We start from the raw sequence: 26,888 nt of genomic DNA on the forward strand, positions 1-26,888 counted from the left end.
CCCCACTTTCTACTGGAGTCTAAATCTAAATGCAGATTCTATGAACAAAGCTTCTTTCCCAGAACTGCCCCATGTAGAACTGTTCTACTGGTCTGCTTCCCGGTTGAATACAACATGGTAGCCTTCAAGTCCAATGTAAACAAGTTCTTGTTGAGCTGTCTCCATAAATAATCAATTTACACCATTAACAATTACTACACTACCACCTTACATTCAGTAACCCTTATCCTCAAGTGGCATCCAGGCCTTGATATGTGACGACTCTCAAGTATATATATATATTTAATTACATTTTCACCCCAAACTAAGCACATTGCCACTTTGATGTAGGGGGCCACTATCAGGGACATAAGTTGAAGGGATACTATGTAGGGAGTTGAACAGCAAGATGCTTGCTCACATTACACTTGAATTTCTGCATGTCAGTACAATTAAGGAAGCAGGAACCCGGAAGGGAATTCCAAAGTCTAGCAGTTCTAGGGAAGAAACTATTAAAGTAGAAGGCTTTCTTATATCTAGGGATCTCTACTGTCAGGTTTGTCGGGGGTATTTACGTTGAAGGGGTACAAGGGCTTGTAGTTCGTCGAAGCATCCACCCTTAAAATACTTGTAAAACAGGCAGAGTAATGCAACATTTCATCGATTGGACAGAGGTTGAAGCTTAGATGACGGTTGAAGACCTATCAGGTTGGTGACGCTCTTTTGAACCCTGTCCAGGAGTGAGAGACTAGTAGCAGATGCACCAGCCCAAATGTGACAACAGTACTCCATACATAGGCAAATAGTAGCCTTGTAAAGGAACAGGATACTTTCAGGCATAAGTAACTTTCTAGCATAGTAGAGAGAGCCTACCTTCTTCGCAGCGGCCTTGGCAATGTTCTCGATGTATCTGTTCCATTTCATGTTCCCTGTGAACGTTAAGCCGAGGAGTTTGACTGAAGTACTTTCAGGTAATGTATCTTTAGCCATAGCTATTGGTGGTTGAGAATGTTTCTTGTAATTATGAAAGGAAATGAGCTTAGTCTTGGCAGCGTTGAACCTTACTATCCATATATATATATATATATATATATATATATAAAAACTGCATCAATCGCTTTATTGCAGATTAGTAAAATATCAATATTTCACTAAATATAAGTCACAACAAAATGAAAATTATATCATTAAAAGACTCCTTTAAGGTTAGTTATTTCCCAAAATTTTATTCAAATTCATGCGATATTCACCAAGTTATGACATTATATTCTTTACCGTGGAATTTCCACTGTACATTGCTTTATTGCAGGCCACTTAAAATGTTGTTTTAGGGCAAAAATACAATGTCTTTTCATGCAAACTTTATTTTTTATTATATTTTTCTGTCAAAGAATAATGAGAAAAAGCACATCCTAGGCGCTAAGCCTAAAATAAATCAATTATTTATCAACATATCCACCATTTTTTAAATAACTTAAAACAACCTTTTGTCCCCTGTGGAAGTCAATTGTTTGATCTCAAAAAGGAGTTATGGCTCTAGCAATATCAACTGTGTTCTCCACAAGGCATCCTTTGAAATGAATTTCTCTCCTCCCTCATAAACTCTTCTTTTTAATATTGACCAGAGATATTAAATGGGGTTACGGTCTGGATAACACGGTGGTCAGGTCATGAGAGTTTATCCAAAGTAGCCGATAGATTCAAGGAAGGCTGCAGTCGCCCTAGCAGAATGGGATGGTGCATTGTCATACATAAAAATCATCTGAAAGCGACATAACAATAGCAGGTCATCTAGCCATGGTGACAAATGTTTATCCAAAAAGGCCGTGTACGCATTGCTGGTAAGTTTTTGGAACTCAGAATGGTCCAACCAACTTATCCCTAATGATCCCCGCCCAAAACATGATGAATCCACCTCCTCATTGGCGATGAACTCTGTAAAGGGTTGGAGTTCCGTTTGAGTTCCAAACTTTGGCCCATCCATCCCGACCGTCAAGAGTAGCATGGGTCTCATCTGTAAAAAGGACACATTGGAAATCCATTTTCATGTAATTCTGTGCCCAAGCCTTTCGTTTTTCCCGATGTTATTTGCTCAATGGAGGCCTTCGAATAGTTTTGATCTTCCTTGCCATCTCATTCAGCACATTACATCAGGACTGTCTGGATCTTGGAGCAATTTCAGCTCTTGAAAAAATGGAAGCACTGGTGCTGTTTGGGTTTCGGTTGACTTCCGAATATCATGATGTGAAAGGTTTCTCCTTGTGCGCTTATCCTTTCTGGATTTGGTGTTGGGGTTGTTCACAAATGAAGTCAAAGTTCTTTGATCCCTTTCCGACTCCATAGCTAAATCTTTGATGAATAATCCTTCTGCGAGTCCAGCAACAATCCTTTCCTTTTCGATAACCATTAATCGCCCTTTTTTTTTGGCATTTTAAAAGACCTGCAATAAAGCGATGGACAGATAATAAATAAAATGTCATAACTTTGTGAATATCGCAGTTGGATTTGTAAATCATGCAATCGAAGACAGGATCAATCGACAGTTTTATGAAGAGGCTCTAACAGCACAACCTCCAGTGCTAATTTGTCATATGTGTGGTTTAATCTGCAACTTTAAAAATAGCCTGATAAGACATTTAAGAATTTATAGTTTTAATATGCGAGCACCTTTGCCAGAAGGAAAGATTTTGTGTCACATATGCGAATGTTCATGTAAGACTGAAGTCACACAGCAGTTAACTGAAGAGATGGCAAGCGGCTGCCAAGAAGAAACAATCATCATATGTATATATATATATATATATATGTGTGTGTGTGTGTGTGTGTGTATATATCTGTGTATATATGTTTTGTCACATCCTTGAAAACATTATTTTGTAAGGGTAATTAGAAAATATTGGAAAACCAAAAATTGTTACGAAATATTTTATTAAATGATTAAAATAACTTTTTTTCTGAGACTTTCCGTGTAAGACGTGGAAAGTGAAAAGGATACGTTTGATGTGATAGAAATATCATTTTCACTCTCCATAAGGAGTTGACTCTTCCCAACTAATATTACCTAAAAAAAAAATGAAGAGGAAAAAAAAAAAAACAACACTAAAACAATACAAGTCTTCTTTGAAAAAGGTGTCTACACCGAATGTATCAGAAAAATAAATTATTTTAATCATTTAATAAAATACTTTATAACATTATTTGGTTTTCCAGTGTGTGTGTGTGTGTGTATATATATATATATGTGTGTGTGTGTGTATGTGTGTGTGTGTGTGTACAATTAAAATAGTGGTTTAAAAAATAAATAACTCAATCCTAAAACTAAGGAATATTTTAGCTTTATTTTGTATGATTAAAATGTAAAGGGAAAAAGCCTTAAGGAAACAAACTCAGTTTTTTAAATTTTATTATTCATACTTTTGTCCCAGAGTTGGATAATAATTACATTAAAAGCTATCAGCCCTCATCATGTACAAGCAAAGCAAGTAAATTGGGACGCTAGAGCTTTATAACAGCAAGAATGTACGCGTGAGAGAGAGAGAGAGAGAGAGAGAGAGAGAGAGAGAGAGAGATACTAAGGGAGGTAAGTCTGGGTTAACTGTTTACATATTCAATTAATTCTCTAGTCGTAAAGTCGAACCAGGAGGGAAAATTTGAAGTCCTCAGCTGACCCCGGCGAAGATGGCAGAGATTATAACCTGAAAGACATTGCCATATATTCTTTACTGTTAAACATATTCATGGTTTTCATGTTTCAACCATGGCAGAGATAACAAAGTTACCGGAGGAAGTGCTTCGTATAATTTTCAAAAAACTTGACGGCAAGAGTCTCTTTCGGGCGGCTCGGGTTTGTAAGTTTTGGCATCAGATTGTGTACGAATTAAGGCTGAATGTGAAGATGTGGTCAACATTCTGCCTAACTGAAATACCCATGCCATTACTGGCCGATATGACGGGGCTAGTCGATATAAACGACCGCTTTCTCATTCTCGCCGGGTTCACCACAAAGAAGGATATAGGCGACCCCAAGATCGAAACAAGTCGTACTCGTACACAGTCTCCGGGAAATGAAAATGGAATGTTTTCTTTGCTTGACGACAACACTATAAATATAAAAATGGACAGTTTGGTTAGTAGTCGACTTCCATGGCAATTCTGGCGTGAGGTTTACCTTGCTTATCGTCGAACTGTTTTAATTTCGCGCTGGCCATGTTTACGTCGTACGGTTACTGAAAGTTCACGTTATGGAAAAACGACGTGTGTCAAATTTCATGGTAAGTAAAATCCGGAGTGCATATTCAGAATTGCACTTATGGTGACAATTAAAAGAAAATACAGAAAGTCTGTATAATATACGTACCAGTCACGGAACGAAGATGAAATATTTAAAAAAAAATCACGCAATTTAATGAAGTAGTTATTTTATTTATTTATTTTACGACTTAGTCGCAGTGTTTTCGTCGGCCATGATTAAATCCGATGAAATAAATAAGGGGGAGACTACTCAATTGGAAGTGTCGAGGTAAAAATCAGCCTTATGTTCAATACAGTTTAGAGCATTTATGCATGACAGACGCCACGGCCATTATTTTGGTTGGTCGATGTTAAGATACAGTCAACAGATCAATTTTTGGGTTTGTATTACTGTACACATAGATTCGAAAAAGTTGTCAAAAAACAAATATATAACAAATAAATGTTATCAAAGGCAAGATAAGTTACTTTTCTACCTAATTGGTGTGTTTTTAGTGTTTTTATTCAATGTAACATGTTTATTCAGCTCGAAAAACATACAATATTTACCGATGTATTGGAAAGTTTTAAATGGCGCCCGAATCTCTCTTTGACGCAGTAAATTTGGGAGAATGAGTTATAAATAAAATAAAAAAAAAACTAGACAAAATACGGTTAAAAACTCGATAGGCTGACATATAATCGGTGGATTTTTAACAGTATTTTGCATAGTTTTTTTTTTTTTAATTTTTAATTCCTTTTCCCAAACTTACTGTGTCAAAGAGAGATTCGGGCACGATTTAAAATCTTCCAATACATCGGAAAACAGTTTTTCGAGCTGAATAAACATATTACATTGGATAAAAACACTAAAACATATCCAGTTAGGTAGAAAAGTAACTTATTTTGCCTTTGATAACATTTATTGGGTTTGTATTACTGTACACATAGATTCGAAAAAGTTGTCAAAAAAACAAATATATTCTCTCTTTAACACGGTAAGTGTGGGAAAAGATGCTATAAATAAAAAACCGGATAAAATACTGTTAAAACTCGCTCAATATATGTTACCGTGACATAGGTTGACATATATTCGGCGGGTTTTTAATAGTATTTTGTATAGTTTTTATTTATAACACCTTTTTCCATACTTACGGTGTTAAAGAGGGTGTGAGACGCCATCTTGAATTTTCGAATACATCGGTAAACTCTGTATGTTTTTCGAGCTGAATAAATATGTTACATTGAATAAAAACACAAAAAATATATCCAGTTTGGCAGAAAAGTAACTTATCTTGCCTTTGACAAAATTTATTTGTTATATATTTGTTTTTTGACGACTTTTTCGAATCTATGTGTACAATAATACAAACCCCAATATTGTTTAAATACGTTGTTTTAAGCAAAAATGATGGTAAAACTATACAAACACCGTGACAGCGAATTAACCCTAACCCTAATCCTAACCCTAACCCTAACGCTGTCACGGTGTTTGTATAATAATACCAAAATGATATTACGCACTTAATTGTCATGTCGAAATCCCCCCCCCCCCCTCCTCGCAAAAAAATGAATTTATCATGTTTTGCCCCCCCCCACCTTCAGTCAAACTTGAAAAAATTGGCACTTGTACAGTTTAATCAAGACATTAAAAAAATGAAAATATCGAAAAAAGGTTATATTGTACGTTGAGCCTTAAGCAGCATTACCTTATAAATTCCATAATTTTCACTTCTTTTTAACTTTTTTCTTCTTAATATCATCCAATAGAAACTTATGTATCAGATAATTAAAAAAAAAAATACTTTTTAAGAATCATTTTTTATTTTTTTACTCTAGAATAACCGAACGTAACTCAGCGTTCACTAAAAGAAACACGTTCCGAGTGAACGCTGAGTTACGTCCAGTTATTTTAGAGTAAAAAAAAAAAATGGACCTTACGTTCGTGTTTAATTTACTACAACGTTATAATAGAAAACTGAAAAGCCGTGAAAAGTCATAAAAAATGATTTTAAAAAGTATTTTTTTTTTTTTTTTAATTATCTGATACAATAAGTTTCTATTGGATGATAGTAACAAGAAAAAGGTGAAAATTCTGGAATTTATACGGTAAGGCTTAAGGCTCAGATTCCCAACGTCCGCCACACGTTTTTATGAGAGCGTGTTGAAGTCAGCCATTGTGGAAATTTTTAACACGCCACGGGAGATAACTCTATGTAAAGCGCCGACACTCCCTCCCTATCTTTATTGCTAGCTTTTCTTCCTAAAAATTGAACCTTTTGCTCGGTATCATAAATTGTTTTTTCGCTGTAAAAAAAAAAAGCTACTTGAAATTGAGTGAAATTTTTTTTTCGGAGAACTTCGTTCCGTAATGGATACGTACAATATAACCTTTTTTCGATATTTTCATTTTTAATGTCTTTAACCTGTACAAGTACCAACAAATATTTCTTATTTGTTAAAAAACCGTGTTGACAAAATATCCGCTCGTGGTGATTGAATACGCGAACATTTTGTCTACACGGTCTTTTAACAAATAAAAAAATAATATTTTTATTATTTTTTAAATAACTTTAATAGTTTATTTTGGAAGTATATTCCATAAAGAAAATAAACAACCCACTTTAAAAAAAAGAAATTACGAGTTTTTTATATTTTATTCGCAGTTTTTGTTGGGGGGGGGGGGTTAAAAAAATTCTGCCCAAATTCTGACACTGCTACCTTACCACTGCTGAGTAAACTTGTTTCAAAATATTTAAGCACACCACCTTCATCTTGGAGGTTGAGAGGCTCTTTAGTGCAGGTGGATATGACCTTAAACTATATCCGATGGTGAGGCCCCAGCTTGCGGGCTCTGGGGAGTGTGGAGCCACCCTTTAATTGCCATTGCTCCCAGGTCCACTCTGATCTCGAGTGGTAGTACCTGCTAGGGTCCCAACTATGGGTTAAATAGAAACTGACTTGCAAAAAACAAATATATTCTATTAAAAAATTTTCAAAATCACCGGATTCGGCATTAAATAACCTGAAAAGGGTTGATATGCCGTAAAACAAAAACAACCAACCAACCAACCAATCCGTCAAATCTTCGTTCCAGTTCGCTTTCTCTTTTCACTGAAATGCAACTCGCAACAAAGTAGACACAAGTTTTTATCATTTAGATAGAATGAAAATCTTGATTCATTGAATTGTTCAACAGTGGTAAGGATTCCGTTAAAGTCAGAAATATCAGAATTAGATTGGACAGATTTTGAAAGCTAAAATTGTAGGTATTATCATTGATATGGTTAAATTCTGTGACTTTCCTCTTTGGTGATTTATTCAAGTGGATTCAGTAACTGGGCAATTTCTTGAGCAAGTCCCCAATGGCAAGTCGTTAAGGTAGGAATTTTATACTGTTGTAAATTCTCATATGAAAAATATAAATCAATCTCTTTTTTAAAAAATTCCGGTTTGTGCTAATCATTCTGCATTCTGCTTCGCATATGCCATGAAAAAGTCCTTTCTGATTAATGTTTACCAGATCAAAAAATATTCTGTTATTCTGAAAAACGGCCAAGTTCGCTTGCTTATTTTAAAACTGGTAAACATTAATAAGGGACTTTTTCTGGGCATTCAACGTCCACACAAACTAGCAATAAATCATTTGTAAACAATCTCGGTGTTATCCTGAATAAAGCCAATACAAAAATAAAATAAAGATATTAAACAATAAAAAACAATATTAGTTATGCAGAGAACTTCTTGGAAACCATTTCTTAACATGTGGAGGAGAGAGTGTTTTATTAACTAGTCTGTACTTTCACCTAACAATTTAATAAATAATATAAAACAAGTGATTTGTGCCACAGACATTGAAGGACAACTGAAGTTTTTTTTTCTCTATGTGTTTGACTAGGGAAGGGGTTGAGGAAACCACCTCAAATGAACTAATGTGATCAGTGCCAAGTGAAGAAGTCAACAAAATCGCAAAGAAATACCAATTGTATAAAAGAAATTGTTGATAATATGCAGTTCTTACTTTTATTAAAATGAAATTGATGTTGAACATGTATGTTTACTTAATTACATCGCTATGGTTAACAAAGTCAAAAATACTGCGTAAAATTATTACATTTTCTTTTTATTTAAGAAGTACATGGTGTAAAGAGCTGACATTTGGATATAGCATTCTACAATATGTATTAATCAGGCATGCAATATTCCAGATCTTTTAATAGTTTTTGTGATATATGATTTTAAAATTACCAAATGTTTATGACATTTGGTAATTTTTTTCCGCCACCAAAATTGAACATGTCAGCATTTTTATCAACTTATAATTAAGTTACAGCTGGAATTGTTAAAAAAAAAAAAAAAGGCATAATAATCATTATGTATAGGATTATGTTAAATGTTCATATTTCAATCAATCAATCAATAAGGGTTTATCACTCAATGAGGAGCCCCTCCCCGGACTTTAGCCATCTATCTCTGTCCCCAGCTATCTGCTGCCATGTGAGACCCATGTGTTGTATCAAGTTGTCCCTCCATCCTGTTCTTGGTTTTCCCTTTTGGCCTCTTATGTTCACAAGGTGTCCATTCCGTTGTCCTGATGGACCATCTGTTATGTTACGTGCCCTGCCCATTTGTGTTTGGATGTTTTGATGGCAGTATTGATGTCAATAACTTTTGTTGGTTGGCGGATCCAGATGTTTGTCTTTTTGTCTTACAGAGTGATGCCTAACATTATCCTCTCCATCTTCCTTTGTGCTATTACCAAGATTTCACTTTGGCGAGTTGTCAGGGCCCATCATTCACTACCGTAGATCATCGTAGGTAGTACATATTCATTGAAGATCTTCCCTTTGATTGACATATTTGCTTTTCAACTTCTCATGATATTCTCCACTTTAGCAAAAGCTGCCCATCCCAATGCTATCCTTCTCTTTATCTTAAGGAAGAGATCTCCATCTTTCATCAGTTTCTTTCCCAATGTAGCTTTTAACTTCCTCAATGGTCTTTCCATCAACAATTATTGGCGACTTGCTGGGTTTAACAAACAAAAAAGTTTGTTCATATTTACTGTCATTGAATTCAGTTTTATTTGCTGATACTTTAAAAATTGTCCATCAGTGCAATTTTGCTATTATAAATGATTCAATGCTCACTTTTCACACCTCAAAAATGAAGGCTGAAATTGAATTAGAAATAATTGTACTTTTATTTCCTACTGTTGTCTTATATTAGGAGTGATGAAATGATTTTTTATTTCGTAATATAAATTCAAATGATTTTTAATTCGTAATATAAATTCAAATGATAGACTTTTTTTTTTTTTTTACTAAAACACAATAGCAGTTGTTCTACTCAATGAATTTTCGTAACTTTTGGATATATTACTATTTTCGATATGACAATTAAGTATGTAACATTATTTTCACTTAAAACGATATATTTAAAAAAAAAAAATCGATTTGTCGACTATATCTTTGTGTAGAATAATCAAAAGAACTGTAGTAGTCAATAACACACAACAACAACAATAATAATAATAGCAGCAACACTTACCAAGGATCCAGCTTATGCACAAGACAATATTTATTTGCATAAATATATATACAAAATGTGGCACAAGGCCAAAAATAGGGGGGAGGGGTTAATGTGGACCTATCTAACATAAAGTTAACTAGACTCTTTCACCAGAATACCAGAATCACTCTATGGGAATCCTAATTATAACCCGAAAAATGATATATACATGATGTGTGTGTGTGGGGGGGGGGGCTAAAAATTTTATATACAAAAAAAGAATGAAATATTTACAATGAAAAAATAGTAGTTAGTAAAAGAGCCCCCCACTACTAATTGTGGCAGATAGAAAGCCTTGTCAGTCGAAAAGATGCAGGTCTACACGAAAACTGACTTTATTGAATAAACACCACAAAAACGACCTGCATCACTGACAAAGCAGTCCATCCGTCACCTAATTGGGGTCGGGAATGGGGATTATCGAACCTAAGGTGGGGGGGGAGAGGGGGGGACAAGGGCAAACTAAAAGAGGGACTGGGACGATGAACACATACATACTCTAGCTAAGCTAAAAAATCAAACAATAAAGCCTAACTAACCTATACTAAACTAATCGGTCTGATACTGATGTCTTGTTAGTTCAGGACACCCAAAATCCTTTTTGACCTAAATCAAATCAGAAACGAATTCAAGGCCAGCTCCAGTCACTCTACACAGTCGCGAAGCTTTCACCCACCTTTCGTTGAAATTCACAGGAGTGAGTTTCACCTTCTCCAGCTTAATTCGCATTTTCAACCGATGCTTAAACATGAGAACAAGCTGGGGAGCAGTGAAGGTCTCATCTCCGTAAACCTCCTTCTGTCGTGTCGACCAAATCACGCCTCTCATAACAGCTAGCAAACACAGAAAAACATAACGTTCCTCTTTCTTCATATTCGGCGCCCAATTGCAGCACGGGAAAACCGCATCCAGTACAAAAAAACGCCCGTTTAGTATGCGAACCGTGAAGCTCTCAACTAACTCACATAACGGTCGAACGATAGCGCAGCGGAAGAAGGCATGGCTTAGGTCTTCCTCCCAATCTCCGCATCGGACACAACTAGGTGTCATTGTAAAACCCGCTATGAAAAGTTTTTTGTGAACCCAGAGGGCATCTCGGATTACCAGCCAGGTGAGCGATGCCTCGTAGTTATCGAAACAGCTCATCCCGGGCGCCCAAGGCCATATCGAGCGACGCTCCTCATTCGTGAAACCGAACTCCTCAATCTTTTCGTCTCGGACAGATCCCCTCACTAAAACCCTATATAGCGCTTTGCGAGACAACAGCCGGGTGTCAGAGAGGCTTTCATTCACCCGTTGAAGGAACCTCAACGCCTGTCGACACTTGTAATAGAAATGGCATTCGTTTCGGGGCCTCCTGCGTGCCTCCCCCTCAGCCGAATGCACACTCTCCAAAGCCGGAAAGGCTTTCTTAGTGTCTTCCATCCAGAAGACACCGTTCCCTAAGTCAGGTGTACACATTCGGTCCAGGTATATCAGCCTTAGAGTGTGTCTACGTATTTTGATATTAGGCATACCCAGACCGCCTTCAGACGGATGCAGGCAACAGATCTCCCGAGCAACCATGGCTTGCTTTCCGCGCCATAAGAACGCGAAAAGAGCACGCACTAGTTCAAGTAGTGAGGACTCCGGGAGTGGAAGCATTGATAGACGGTATAGGATCAGGGGGTAGATATGAGTATTGCATACCTCCGCCCGACCCTTTAAAGTTAGATTTCTCAAAGACCACAAATGAGCTGTGGTCTTGACTGCTTTCAAAACTTCCGACCAATTTTTCTCCAGCTGGAGGTTGGGGCCAAACCAGACGCCGAGTAGCTTGCAGGGCCCATCAGTCCAGCCAAAGGGCCCCTGAAGGGGCGTTCCCCTCCAGGCACCAACACGTAAGCCAATAGACTTAACGTGGTTGATTATGGCTCTTGTTACCTGTGCATACCGTCTTGTTTCCATGTCAACGACTCTAATCTCGGCATTGCTCGTTACAAGCACAGTCACGTCGTCGGCATAGGCGGTATACTTTACTGGGGTAGAACCACCTGGCAAAGTAATCCCGCGAAGGACCGGATTCACCCTAAGCTGGCGCAAAAAGGGCTCAAGCGCGATGACATACAGCATGGGTGATAACGGACAACCTTGACGGATAGATCTTGTTAACCTGAAGGGCTTCGATCTCACCCCATTCACCTCCACCATAGCACCGGGGTTAGCATACAAGAGGCGAATCCATGAGCGAAACTGGGGTCCAAACCCAGCCGAGCAAAGAACAGTCCCTAGGTAACGATAGTCCACCCTATCGAATGCTTTGGACTGATCTAAATTGATCAGCGCGGCTTCTGTGTCGACTTTCTCTATGATCAAGCGTATCGCGTGCAAATTATCTTGAATCGTCCGGCCCTTAACAGAACACGTCTGTTCGGGACTTATGAGACGATGTAAAACAACCTGCAGACGATTTGCTAAGATCTTGGCCAAAATCTTTAACTCTGTGTTTAACATCGTTAAGGGCCGGAAATTGCTACTCCCATCCCCTCCATTTTTATCTTTGCGAAGCAATTTAATGATCCCCCTGGTAAAGTACTGAGGTATAGACCCGTTCCTAAACCAGGAGTTGAAGAGTGTGGCCAGCAAAGGAATAAAAATGGGCGACAGCCTCAAGTACACCTCGTAAGGCAGACCATCAATCCCAGGGGTCCTGTCTAGCCCGACTTGTTTCAGAGCCTCAAGGACTTCTTCCTCTTTTATGCTACCTTCACACGTAGCTGCTTCGGTCGCTTCAAGGCGAGAAAAGTCAGCTAAATACGTGTCAAACTGTTCAATCTCCAGACCAGGCTCCATGGTAAAAAGCTCCGGCAAATGAGCTCGAAAACCCTCCAGGATTCCATCATTTGATGTTACGGTTCATCCGTCCGGCAATGTGACACTGGCGATGTGTCGATCAGTCGCACGTCGACGCTCCTCCGCACGCATTGACGCGGCCATGTTTGTTGCCTTGTTCGGCACTCTTTTTAACCTAGCCCTAACTACAAGACCCTGGTCCTTCCTGTTATCCAGGGAGTCCAGTTCAGCCTTAATTAAAGTATAACTATCACTATCCCCCTCCTCCACCGCCCTTTTTAATCTATCATCTAGTGCCGCTTTCGCTGCTCTAGAACTAAGATTGAGTCGATGACTAAAATCAGCAGTGAAGGACCTAATTACTTGTTTAAGTTTTCCCCACCACTTATTCCCGATAATGGCTCCCGTCAATTCCCTCTGTATTGTTAGTAAAAGTTGTTCCCGGAAGCCCTTCACGTCAAACAACGACGTGTTGAACTTCCAGTAACTAGCCATCCTAGGTTTAACGTTATCTTAGTTTAACCGAACCCGGACTAACCTATGGTCCGAATAAACTATGTTATGAAAACTTGGACAGTCTAAAAGCCCTAAGTCGACTCTCCTAACTAAGAACCGATCGATGTAACTCGAAAGTTGCACCGGATCGGAGCCGCGTCTAGCTGTCCAAGTCCAAACTACATCCCCGGGCTTTTCATTTTGAAATTTATCGACAAGATCAAACTTGTCGATAAAGTCTCGAAACGCCTTAGCATCCCGGTTCTGGTTAGTAGCCCTTGAAGTATTACCCCCGCGATCTAAATCGGGATCCAGGACTGCGTTCCAGTCTCGCGCTAAAACTATCTGCCGAGACGAATTCATGAAGGGCTCGATCCCCCGGAAAAAGGAAACCCTCTCGCTATGGCTATTGGGAGCATAAACCCCAATAAATCGAAATGCCACATCCTTTACGGTAACATCTAGCACGTGCACTCTTCCCTCTGGATCAGCATAGACTGGGTCACACGAAGCATCAAGAGCGCGTCTAAATAGCCAGGAAGCACCCCTCGAGTGGGAATCAAAATGTGCTGAATAGAGCTGAAAGTCCCTAAGCAGTACACCCTGATAATCATTGGGAATGAAGTGCGTTTCCTGTACACAGCATATATCCACCCCGAGGCGTTGAAGGTCGCGTGCAACTCGAAGTTTACGAGAGGCGTCCCTCAACCCTCGGACATTCAAAGTAGCTAACCTTAAAGCCATTGTGATCTATCTAGGGTTGGGTATCCTTAACAAACATGGCCGGTGCCAAGACACCGACAGCTGTCCCCAATGATCCAGAAGTCATCTCATTAGTGATGACCCCATCAGGGGACAGACCACCGATGTCTAGAGGAAATGTTAACTTAATCGCTCTATAAAGTAAAGGGTGGATTTTTATGGGGACCCGTCCAACACATAGTTTCTCCATTTTAAGTATGTCAGAGTCGCTAAAAAAGGCTGCTGGAGGAATGATATTAAAAGCAGAGTTTGCTTCCTCCAGTATAGTCCAAACTCCTTTGGCCTCTTCACGACTTCTAACCACAGTTAAAAGCCTTTTGGCATTGGGAAAATTTTCTGGGTTTGTAATGTCCAGTTTGTTTATCTGCTTCACCGCGTAGAGGTTTCGGTAGTCTTTTCTACCATGATTTTTTGATATGGCCTCTATATCAGCCGTGATCTTACACACGTCTTTGCCCTGAAAAAAAGGGGGTCTTTTCTTTTTTTGGTCTTTTTCCAGGGAGGGACTTCTTTGTCTTTTCTTTTCAGAAGTAGAAGGGCGAGGTGATGGAGGAGGGGGCATGTCAATTTTCATAGGGGAAGCGGGGGGCGGGAGTTTTTGGGTGTATTGTTTGGGGAGCAGAATGGAGACAGTTTAGGGGACGATTTAGGGGTCTTTTTGGATGGGGAGCCAAGGGTTGTCAACTTTGGGTCTCTTTTTGGTACGTTTGCGGGAGAGAGGGGTGGCGCTTTACGGGGTGATCTTTTCTCTTTTGGAGGAGGGGCAGGCTTTTCGGGGAAGAGAGATTCGGGGAAATCTAATATCTTTTTTTCTTTTTCTTTTTCTTTTTTCTTCTCGCTTTGCTTGCGCTTTTCATCAAGCGAGTCCTTTAGTTTTAGCAGGGCCTTAAACTTGTTGCCCCCCGGGTCTTTACTGGTCCTAATGTCTAATATCTGCTCTTTGGTCAGTTTATCCGCATATGTTTTACGAGGCAATTTAGTAAACGGTACCAGTGTCCATTCTCTCTTTTTGGGCGATTCCATCTCGGAGTTGAATTTTTCCTCAAATTCTTCTGTTGTGATTTCTTTAATCACTTCAATTGTTTTGTTTGTATTTGGCGTTCTAGCCTCAGATTCGAGGTGCCCAACAACCACCTCTTTAGGGTTTGTTGTGTTTGTCACATTGGTTTTTATCTTTTTCGGACAGGTGTAAGTTAAGTGACCTACTTCACTACAAATCCAGCAGGTCGGCCTCCTCCCTGTGACCACAATGGGGAGTTTTTCAGCTCCCGCTTCCAGGAAGTAGGGTATTTCGAGGAAAGCTTCTTTGTTTAATAGGATATCGAAGGACCAGACTCCGTTGTACTGGCCCACCTCTATACCAGTGATATCACCGAATTTCAGGAGGTAGGCAGCTAGATATTCACCTGGGACCGCCCCTGGAACTTCGAAAATGGAAACAGTCGTTCTCCTCCGTCCTAGGTACTCCATTCTTAATATGTAGTCTTGTGTAATGATTTCCTTTTTGGTTAGTGCGACGCATTCTTCCTCTGTTTTAAACAGGGCGGCCCAGGTATTGTAGCCTCTGCATTTCGTTACACGATCCGCACGCATTCCTGCCGTTGCCAGTAATTTGGTTACCGTTTCCTTAGTTGACCTAATCAATTTTTTGGTCTTGCGATCAACCACAAAAAGTGAAATTGTTTTCTTGGCAAATTCCTGTAGCCGTGGTGCTTCCAAAGTAACTCCTGTGTCTGTAACATATTGCAGACATTTCCTTGCTTCTGTTAAAAAGTTGTTAACGTCAATTTTAACTTTGGGTGGTTTCGCCCACCCATTCTTTTGTTCGCCACTTTTGTCCTCTTCCGACGGCACATTGCTGGCGGACGCCATGGCGGACGGGTTAGAGAGGGAAAAAAAAAAAAAATAAATAAATAAAAAATAAAAAAATAGGGTAAAAGTCCCGTTCAAAAATAACAGCAGGAAGATAACAGCAATAACAACTTTAACAAATAAAACAAATTTAACACGGCAATAACAATAATAATAACAATATGTGAAACAATCGCAGGAAAAAATAACAAACGAACGTGACGATAAAGACTCGGCTTATGCACAAGACAGACACCAGCTTGAGCTGGACTGAGGGCTTGTATTTATGTACAAGCATATCCAATCAGGTGATTCAGCCAATCATAATCCAAAGAATAGACTGGCCCATGTGTGCACAATGGAATCTCCCATTGTGCCATAAATAGTTCTCCTCTTTCATGAGAGGTAACTTTAGTCTTTGCCAAGTTATCCACAACTTGAACGCTGACCGAAAGTCCACTACACAATCCAATATGGCGCTACGAACAGGATTCGAGACAGAAGATTGGGAAGACTATTTCCTCAAAACAAGCATTGCTGCCGATTCCGCCAAGAGCTACGCTGCAACTTTTGTGAAGGAAAAACTGAGGAAAGAAAACCTTCAAGTAATGGATCGAGCCATACTAAGAGAATTGGGAATCAAAACAATGGGAGAAGCTCTGTCTATCCTTCGACAAGCCAAGGATCCCACTACCCAGACCACCCATGCTAAGGCACCAACTGCCAGGCCTCCCCAACTTCATCTTGAAATGACCCCTCAACAATTCAGAAAATTTCGGATTGATTGGGAAGTATTCACCAGAATAACGGACATGCCAACTTCTCAGGCCAATATCCAGTTATACAGTTGCGCTGATGAATCCGTCCAAAACGCAATCATAAATATGTACCCTAAGTTCTTCACCAACCCAGACAAGCTGCTAGAGATGACAGAAGCATTGGTAACTCAAAAATCAAATCCCATGGTCCATCAGATGACATTTGCATCTATATCACAGCATGAAGATGAACCCATCCAACAATACCTTGTTCGTCTTAGGTCCACGGCCATAGACTGTAATTTCTCATGCCCCAACTGCGATCACGACCTGTCCGACATTTACATCAAGGACCAATTTATCAAAGGGATATCGAATGATACGCTTCAGACTGATCTACTGGCAAAAGCCGGGTTGCTAAGAACTCTCAACCAAAATATTTGTCGTGCTGAGGCATTTGAGTCTGCACTACGGGATCAAACCGCAATGACTGATACCTCAGACATAGCTACAGTCTGGATGTCAACAGATCGCAGGCAAAAAAAAACCCAGTGCTGTACGGACTAGCAGAGGCAATATTCGCACTAGCTCTACTGCTACTCACAACGATAACATTGCTGATAAAGAACCCCGTCAAACCTGCATAGGTTGCGGTAGTCACCAACACGGTACTCCAAGGACAAGTGCCCGCCATTTAACATGTCCGGCATGGAATCAAATGTGCAACACTTGTGAGAAACTTAACCATTTCTCAGCAGTGTGCCGGACAAAGAAATATCGCCCGGCAGTGATAAAACATTTTGAAGACCAAGAAGCTCCCATGAATACACTCATGGCCCATATCACATTCGATCAAATGAGGGGCACCATTATGACTACAGAAGGTGATCTGTTAACTGAAATAAATGCATCAGTAATCCCATTCTCACCAAAACCAGATCCCAGACAAGCTGTCAATATCCCTAGGTGTCGTAGTACAATGCTAAAGGTTTTTCCCGACAGTGGTGCCGCCATTTGTCTTGGGGGACCAAAGCATTTAATCAAAATGGGCCTCACAAAGATTAGTCTTGTCCAATCAAGAAGGATCATACGAACAGTTGGAGGTTTCACACTCATGTGTCAGGGTTGGCTACCAGTTGAGTTTGTGGTCAGAGGGAAAACAACTAAACAAGCCCTCTACATATGCAAGGGCATACAACGGCTTTATTTCAGCAGAGCAGCCTGCATCGATGTGCGAATATTGCACAAACATTTTCCAAACCCTTTAGCAGACGAACATGAAGAGGTAGACACCGAGTCTAAAAAGTGTGTAGATCAATTATTATTTCACCGTCGACTACGTGACTCCATCCCTTCACAGCCAATCCTCTACAAGCCTCATCCTGAATGGGTGTCAGCACCACAACACCCCGAGGAAATGCTCCACCACCGCAATGCAAAAATAGTAGAAAGATACAATAAATATACCCACAACCTTCCACCGTTACAAGCTGGTGACACCGTAGCCATCCAAAATCCAGTCAATCGCAGATGGAACACAACAGGCAAAATCATCAGTTCCCTACCAGATCGACAATACCGAATCAGGGTTAACGGATCCAGAAGGATCACACTTAGGAACTGCCATTTCCTCAGAAAATGCGAACTCAAGCCTGCACCAACCCCAATACAAAGTGCAACACTAGGACCAACAATTCCCTCAAGCGATACTACGTTCTTGCATCTCCCACTGTCTCCCTGTAATAGCACATACACAGCAACCAAACATCAACAACAAACCACACATATATCCCCACGCTTTCGATCATCAAGGATTCCCCGAGCTCTTTCTAGGTTACTACCACACAACAAACTAGGCCTAAAAGAGAGACACACCTCTCATACAACCCAGCCTACTCGTGGGGGGGGGAAGAGGGGAGATGTAGAATAATCAAAAGAACTGTAGTAGTCAATAAAAACAACAAAAACAACAACAATAATAATAATAATAATAGCAGCAACACTTACCAAGGGTCCAGCTTATGCACAAGACTGACACCAGATTGAGCTGGACTGAGGGCTTGTATTTATGTACAAGCATATCCAATCAGGTGATTCAGCCAATCATAATCCAAAGAATAGACTGGCTCATGTGTGCACAATGGAATCTCCCATTGTGCCATAAATAGTTCTCCTCTTTCATGAGAGGTAACTTTAGTCTTTGCCAAGTTATCCACAACTTGAACGCTGACCGAAAGTCCACTACACAATCCAATATAATTTTGGATTGGGTAAAATTGCATTTTTCTTAGACGTTATAAAGTAGACTGAAGAGGGGACATAATTGCGAAATGAATATTTTAGATTACTTGTTCAATGGCTGTAATATTTGTTGTATAGCGACAGACTTTTTTTCTTTTTTTTTTTTTTTTTACTAAAACACAATAGCAGTTGTTCTACTCAATGAATTTTCGTAACTTTTGGATATATTACTATTTTCGATATGACAATTAAGTATGTAACATTATTTTCACTTAAAACGATATATTTAAAAAAAAAAATCGATTTGTCGACTATATCTTTGCAAGCACGTTTTGGTTTTCATCAAGGGCGATCTCCTATTTTCTAAATATGTTTAATGAATTTTTTGAATTGCAGTAAAATTTCACTTTAAAAAGATAGTTTTTTTCTTATAGTGGCTTTTCTTTAAAATGTTTGGAAAAAAGTTAAATCTTACTTTAATTCAAAAAATATTTTATCAAAGATCAATCATTGAAAAAAGAAATATTAAAAATTTACCCTAATATGTAGCAGTTAACAAACTATTTACTATAAGTGGATCAATGCCTGGTGCCAAAGTGATTCGGCCACACTGACCAATCGGTTGGCAGGGCTCATTGATTTGAGCTGTCCCCTTAAGGACTATTTTTAGCCCTTTGGGATCTCAGCTGCGATTGCCAGAGAGACGCCAGCAAGCGATCTATACACACCTCTCTCACTCACCCCTCCCACTGCTACTTGTTGATGACTGCAATCTGATGGCAGATGACACCTTCAAACAGACATTTACACTTTCTTTCTTTCTTTTCAGTTTGAGATAGAATCTCGCCTTTTTTAAATAAAACCTTTCTTATTGTTTTGTTAAAAGCAATGTCGTTTGGCCTTGTGTTTATTTAAGTAATTATTAGGAGAGAAATGCACAACATTTCCCTCCTATGAAATGGTGACCCGAAACGAACACAGACCTTTTGATTACAAAGCGGCATTTCTTTTGAGTAGAATATAAAAAAAACGACAAGGGACCAAATCACAAAGGCAGAAAGACTGGAAAAGATTTTTTTTTTTCACGAAAAGAACTTCAACGAAAACAACAAGAAAGTTATTTTCCTTTTGTCGCTATCGTCGATACAAACACAACAGCGCATTCAAAATCAAAGAAGAAAACAATAACAAAAAAACTTCGAAACGGTTTCCTGTTTCTCTCTTCTAAAAAAAAAAAAAAAACTAACAAAAAAAAAGAAGAAAAATACTGAAGAATTTTGTTTTAAAAACAAACCCGGAAAAAAAAAGCAAACAGAAAGCGAAAAACATTTTGTTTACGCACTCATCAACCATTGGCAGACGACATTTATACCTTCCATTTTCTTAACCGAAGAGACCAGCTACTACATCCTTCAACACAACAAACTATATATATATATATATATATATATATAAAAACCCAAAAAACTGAAGAACTTTGTTCCAAAAATATTTTGTATTTATTTTTTAACGGCCAACTACACTGTAAGTACAGTATTCACTTCATTTTTACACACACACACACACACACTTCTTAAATCTTTCCTTTCCCAATCCATACTATTGCTACTATTTATTTTTATTTTACTTGTAATTTGTCTGACTTATTTTCCTTCGTTTTTCTATCTCTCATTCGTGTCTCTTTGAAGAAGTTTTTCACTTTTTGACTTTTGATTTTTTGGTCTGTTCATTTTACTTATTAATCTAATGTCTACCACCTTGCCTGCTTATGCGGGTGACGTCCGAGTTTGGTTTGCTCAGCTAGGGTTGTATATTTTCAGCAAACGATGTCAATTGCCGATATTATTTAGTGCATTCCCTGCGTTGTTGACACCAGTGGTCAAACTTGATCACTGACACTCCTCCTAACTCTACATACAACTCAATAAAACGGGGGGGGGGGGGTTCTGCTTCGGACGTCAGTGTCAGCGGAAAAACGCTTCCAAACGTTAGTCCATGACAAGCTCTTGGGAGACCGTTGGCCTAGTGAGCTACTCCGGCTAATAAGAGAGTTTGCTGAAGACGTCCCCGCTGACAGAGCCCTTATAAAACAGCCATTTTAGCTCCTATATTGGAAAAAAACTCTGTCGACATTGTAGCGGCATCGGCAGATAAAGTTATGGACTTCACCAAGGGTCCTACGACCGCAGCTATCCCCCAGACTTCGGCTGAAGTCTACGCTAGGGACACTAGTCAGGAAGCCACTTCCTTGGCTATACTTGACGCTCTCGAGCGGCTTACCAGAGAGGTGAGGAAGCTAAGTGGCCAGATCACAATCACCCAGACACAGCTACAAGAGCCTTTCTCCATCCCCACATCACCGCCGTCACTCTAGCAGGCCAGGACTATGCTTTTATGATAGTCGTTTTAGCAAGGACGCACGGTGCTATACAATGCCCTGTTCATATTTGAACCAGGGAAACGATCGTCTGGAGAACTGAGCACGGCACATTATCCACAGGCCTCCCACAACCGTGCCTATTTTATCACTGACTCCTTATCCCAAGCGCATTGCTTGGTTGATACAGGAGCAGCTTGCAGCATTTGGCCACTGAAACTCCTCATCGAGAAGCCGCCAGTTTCACCCATCACACTGCAAGCGGTAAATTACTCGTCTATTCTCACGTACAGTCAAATTTTTCGTTCCCTTGACTTGGAATTACATAGAGACCTTACGTGGGTTTTTACGATAGCTGATTTGCCCTATCCCATTATAGGCATGGATTTTCTGCATCACTTCAACCTATTAGTTGACATACGCAGACAACAGCTGATAGATGCTAATACGGAACTTCCGTCACGGGTTTAAAATCGAACTTCACATCTATCGGCCCTGTATTTTTCATCGCTTCTGCCGATGATCCATATCACTTGAATTTTGTTGTGAGTGAACCACCTCACTCAACAGCTCACCATATTGAGACCACAGGTGCTCCTGTATTCTCACGACCTCGACGCCTCCCTGCTGACAAACTTAAAACAGCGAAGGCAGAGTTCAACCATATGCTGCAATTGGGAATGATATGTCCCTCGTCCAGTCCATGGGCTTCCCTTTTGCATATGGTCGCAAAACGTTCCAGAGATTGGCATCCGACTGGGGACTACCGATGATTGAATGCCACTATGGTACCCGATCGTTACTCAATCCCACACATACGGGACTTCGCTTCTTCACTGCACGGTTGTAAGACCTTCTCCAAACTAGATTTGGTTAAGGCATACCATCAGATTCCAGTGAATCCAGCCGACATCCTGAAAACTGCTGTAACAACTTCGTTTGGAGTGTTTGAATTTTTAACTATGCCTTTTGGTTTGCAAAACACGGCTAGTACCTTTCATCGCTTCATGGATGAGGTAGTGCGTGATTTAGAATATTGTCTATAACTACATAGACAACATTCTAGTGGCAAGTACCTCACCTGAGGAACATGTCACTCACCTCCACCTACTGTTCGAACGGTTTCAACAGTACCAGGTTAGAATTAACCCTGGTAAATGTGTTTTTGGTGCTTCAGAGTTAGTTTTCCTGGGTCACATCATCAGCCCAGAGGGTATATCTCCCTTGCCTGAAAAGGTTAAGGCTCTACAAGACCTTAAACCACCCACTTTACTTCGCCAACTAAGGCACTTCCTGGGCCTGCTAAATTACTACAGGCGCTTCATCCCACACTGTGCGGATCTCTTGTCTCCTCTTTCTGACTTATGTAACAGGAAGAAGAAAAATGAGCAGATTTCACTGAATGATATTCAGCTGAAAACCTTTAAAGAAGTGAAGGAGAAACTAGCAACACACACATTACTTGCACATCCTGTGCCTGATGCCCAGTTTTCACTGGTTGTGGATGCATCGGGCACAACTGTAGGTGCAGTGTTACAACAACAACAACTACAACCTCTCGCATATTTTTCGAGGCAGCTGAAACCGGCAGAAGAAGATTAACCCACGCTTGGCTGCGAACTCTTGACTATGTACCTCGAAGTGAAACACTTTCAGCGTTCACTTGAGGGCCGACAATTTGTGATCTATACTGATCACCATCTGCTTACATTCACACTGCGTGCTAAGCCGGACAAATATTCACCTTGCGAAACTCATCACTTGGATTTTGTTTTGCAATTTACTAGCAATATCTGACATATCTCTGGGGGATAGAACACTGTGGCAGACGCTTTATCCCATCTCCCTATTAATTCTCTGTCCTCGCCTTCAGATATCGATTTAAAACAAATGGCCTTAGACCAGCAAAGTCTGGACACGTTGGATCTGTCGTCACCTGAATTCGCAACTTGCAAATTTGCGTATCTGCCTGTGCCTACTTTGAACACGCAGATCATGTGACACTTCAATAGATTCACCTAGACCGTTTGTTCCCATGACTCATCGTAGAGCTGTCTTTGACACACTACACAATCTGGCACACCCTGGATGCAAAGCCACAGTGAAGCTGATTACAGCTAGATTTTTCTGGCCTAATATTCCTGTGTTTCCTGTCTGAAGTCAAAGGTGCACAACCATATCCATGCATCCCTGGGAACATTCAGCACCTCAGATGCTCGGTTCAGCCATGTTCACATCGATCTGGTTGGACGATGGCCAGGGATTTACTTATCTTCTGACCTGCATAGACCGTTTCACACGGTGGCCTGAAGCTATTCCCCTTCAGGACATTTCGGCTGAATCTGTAGCATGAGCCCTTATATCGGGCTGAATATCGTGCTATGGAGTCCCCACAGGAATTACCACAGACTGTGGAGCACAGTTTGAATCCCACCTGTTCCAGGATTTTAGGGATCAAACGTATTCGAACAACAAGCTATCACCCAGCTTCGAACGGGATGATAGAATGCTTCCATCGATAATTGAAATAACGCGCTTACCCTGACTAACAGCGATGGGGGCGAATACATACCTGTTGTCCTTCTTGGCTGTCGTGCAGCTATCAAAGAGGACCTGGGATACTCCCCAGCCAAACTTATCTATGGAGTACCTCTATCACTGCCAGGTCAGATGCTGATCCCGATAGAACTAGGATTGTCAGATCCAGCTCTGTTTATAAACAGACTGCAAGCTTACTTTAGTAAACTCCCACCCATGAAACCTAGGGAGCAGACCATAAAATCTTCGGTCCCCAAAGACATTTCTTCATGGACACATGTGTTTCTTAGAAAAGACTGTGTGAAGGCTCCTCTGACACCGCTTTCTACTGGTCTTTATCGCGTGTTATCACGCACTTCTAAACTTTTCACCCTGGATATTAGGGGCAAAAAACAAACAGTATCTGTTGACAGAGTGAAAAGAGCTTGTCTTGATTCAGAAACACAAGGCACACATAGTGGCTGCCGACCACCATGTACATTGGCCCCAAAAATTATGCAAAACTTTGTATATTTAAACCCCTGTACATTTGTTTTTGTTTTTTTTTTTAAAAGAAATTTTAGCTGGAACTTTCTATTCTCATTACTCCTATATATATTCTTTCTTTGGCAGCATAAACTTCCAGACATTACGTTGGCTTGTGTTCTGTATTTTTCTAAAGACTGCTACCTTTTTATTTTTTTTCATCGGCTTTTCACCTTAGCAGGGGGTGATGTAGCAGTTAACAAACTATTTACTATGAACGGATCAATGCCCGGTGCCAAAGTGATTCGGCAATACTGACCAATCAGTTGGCAGAGTGCATTGATTTGTTGAGCTGTCCCCTTAAGGACTATTTTTAGCCCTTTGGGATCTCAGCTGCAATTGCCAGAGAGACGCCAGCAAGCGATCTATACACACCTCTCACTCACCCCTCCCACTGCTACTTGTTGACGACTGCAGTCTGATGGCAGATGATACCTTCAAACAGAGATTTACATTTTCTTTCTTTCTCTTCAGTCTGAGATACAATCTCACCTTTTCTAAATAAACCCTTTATTATTGTTTTGTTTGGCCTTGTGTTTATTTAAGTAATTATTAGGAGGGAAATGCACAACATTTCCCTCTTTGTGCATTTCCCTCCTATAAATACAATAAATATTTTAAAAATTATATTTTGACACATTTTCATACGATAAATGTTTTGGTTATATTCAATTATTTTTATTTATTTGTTATGCTAGTAAATAAAGGTATATCACACAAAACCGTTTGAAGGGACAAAGACTTCATTCACGAGCGTACAGAACAAAACTTAAAACAAAACTAAAAACATAAATACAAATGGAAGAGGCAGATGACAACTGAAAATAACACAATGATGCTGAGTTATCTCCCTTGGCCGATATGCGATCATAATTCAATACCGACGTGACGCTTTTTTATTTTTTTTATCTCTTTTCTCAAGATAAGACCTCATAGAGCAGGTCACAAAGAGTTAGTAACATAGTCTTTCAGGTAGGATGGTTTTGCCCTACGTCTAGGGAGATGAGCATGTCTTTGTCTATTGACCGTCAATGAGATGGGGTGTGTTGTGTCTGTTCCATGGGAGGAGTCGACTAGAATCTTTTCAGTCACAATAAGGGGTTGGCTGCTTGTAGTAACCTCTTGTCACTGATTACACTGTCTCTGGGATGGCAGGCTTGGTATGCAAGGCCAAGTTGCTATCTTCCTCGTCAATGTCATCTGGATGTTCAAGACTAATCCTCGGGCTATTACCTGGATGAAAAGGGACCCTGAAGCAATCATCTTTGTGGACCTTGTATGTACAAGCCATTAACTAGGAGCCGGCAAACTTTCGAATGTACATCCACTCATCTTGCTTGGACGAAACTAAGTATCGCTTACATCCTTTATTTTTTTGATAGGTCATTGTGAAGGTACCCGATGTCTTCGATATTCACCTCCATATAAGGCCTTCACGAGTGGTTGGGAGCTTTAGACTGCTTTAAACTGGTTGATCTTATGCCTATGATGCTGCCCTTCTATAAGATCCATATCCTTGAAATGGATGTGTTCATTGGTAAACTGGTCTCTGTTATACAAGATTTCTCTGGGGGACAATCTGAGTGATCGAAACCTACAGTTCAACATGCTACAGAGTGAGACTGCAGAGATCTGCAAACTGGCTGGGTCCAACTTGAGGAGCTTTCGCTGGACATCTTGAATGGCTTTTTAGTAATAGGGTTACGATTGAGGTTTTTAGGGTAACCTATCTATTGAGATATGGTGAGTGAGCAGAACCCCATCATTATTAAGGGGTTTGAAGTTGGGAGTGGTGTCTGTCATGACAGCAGGTGGATTAATGATGGGTCTGACGGGTAAACATCTTTAGAATAGCCTTCTACAATGTGTCCTTTTGCTCATTTGGAATAAGGAGCACAACACTATAAGAACTGACTCCCATAAGAAAAAAAATCAATTGTCTGTTTCTCTTATAATATCAGCAGCGAACCTAAGCCTGAGTGCATTCGGGGGGGGGGGGGTCTTCACAGGACTGAGGGACAGCTAAAAGTGGGGAGCTACTCAATGAAGTGTGCACTGGGTGTATGAGGACACAATTTTGTTTACAGCTTCAGTCAGGTCCAAAGCATAGAAATACCGGCTCACTACCTTTGTATCTTGTGTTTGTTAGGTTGTCCCAGCTTAATATGCATCACTGTCAGTAAGGCATGTAGGACATGTCATGGAGCAATAATTGCATCTCGTTGTCGGAAAAGAGGATCCTTTCGACAAACAATTCCAAGGCTATCGTGAGCTAATGTGGTGGTCTAAAGTTGCTTTGATGAGCGAGTTCCCTGCATCAGGTGTGCCCGTGTTCGTTTAAGGTCTGAGCACTCCTGCACCCATAAGGAGCGGACCTGACATGTTGGTTGCCTGCACTCAGGAAAATTACGGCTGGCAAAATCAGCAGGCAAGTTGGCTCTGCCCACAAAATGTTGAACGGAAGCCTGGAAATGGCAAACAGTTGACAGGAATGCCATTAATCTGGGGCTGGTTGAGAACTGGCCTTGAAGCTGGGGCGGCTGAGTAGGACCCATGTTAATCGAAGCCTTGAAGTGACCAAATGAGCCGCTATACCCAGGTAGATCCTCTCCAAAAACTTCATAAAACTTGGAATTAAGCTGTTGAAACTTCAGTTTCTCTGCAGAGAATAACATGTCATCTAGGTTGATGACCACACAGGAAGCAATATTGCTTGAAGTTAGGTAGGT

At 40.2% G+C, this 26,888-nt stretch overlaps 2 protein-coding genes across 3 annotated transcripts in view; one reads left to right on the top strand and one right to left on the bottom strand.

The window, feature by feature from the left end:
• LOC145253822 (uncharacterized) overlaps window positions 1-6,173 on the bottom strand; it is a 35,025-nt gene extending 28,852 nt beyond the window's left edge. The window contains exon 1 of the transcript XR_013863762.1: window positions 5,919-6,173. The gene's annotated coding sequence lies outside the window, so the exon portion shown is untranslated. The remainder of the gene's footprint in view (window positions 1-5,918) is intronic.
• Window positions 1-26,888, top strand: part of LOC145253747 (uncharacterized) — a 60,289-nt gene that overhangs the window by 8,400 nt on the left and 25,001 nt on the right. The window contains exon 1 of one of the 2 annotated variants that reach the window (XM_080112962.1): window positions 3,552-4,250. The exons of the other annotated variant lie outside the window; for it this stretch is intronic. Within the exon in view, the coding sequence (XP_079969088.1) occupies window positions 3,737-4,250 (514 nt within the window). The 5' untranslated portion in view covers window positions 3,552-3,736. Of the gene's footprint in view, window positions 1-3,551; window positions 4,251-26,888 lie in introns of those variants that run through there. 2 annotated transcript variants of the gene reach the window in all.

Source organism: Euprymna scolopes, chromosome 3 (genome assembly GCF_053919585.1).
Source record: "Euprymna scolopes isolate OS-2025 chromosome 3, ASM5391958v1, whole genome shotgun sequence".
Classification (NCBI taxonomy): Eukaryota; Metazoa; Mollusca; class Cephalopoda; order Sepiida; family Sepiolidae; genus Euprymna; species Euprymna scolopes.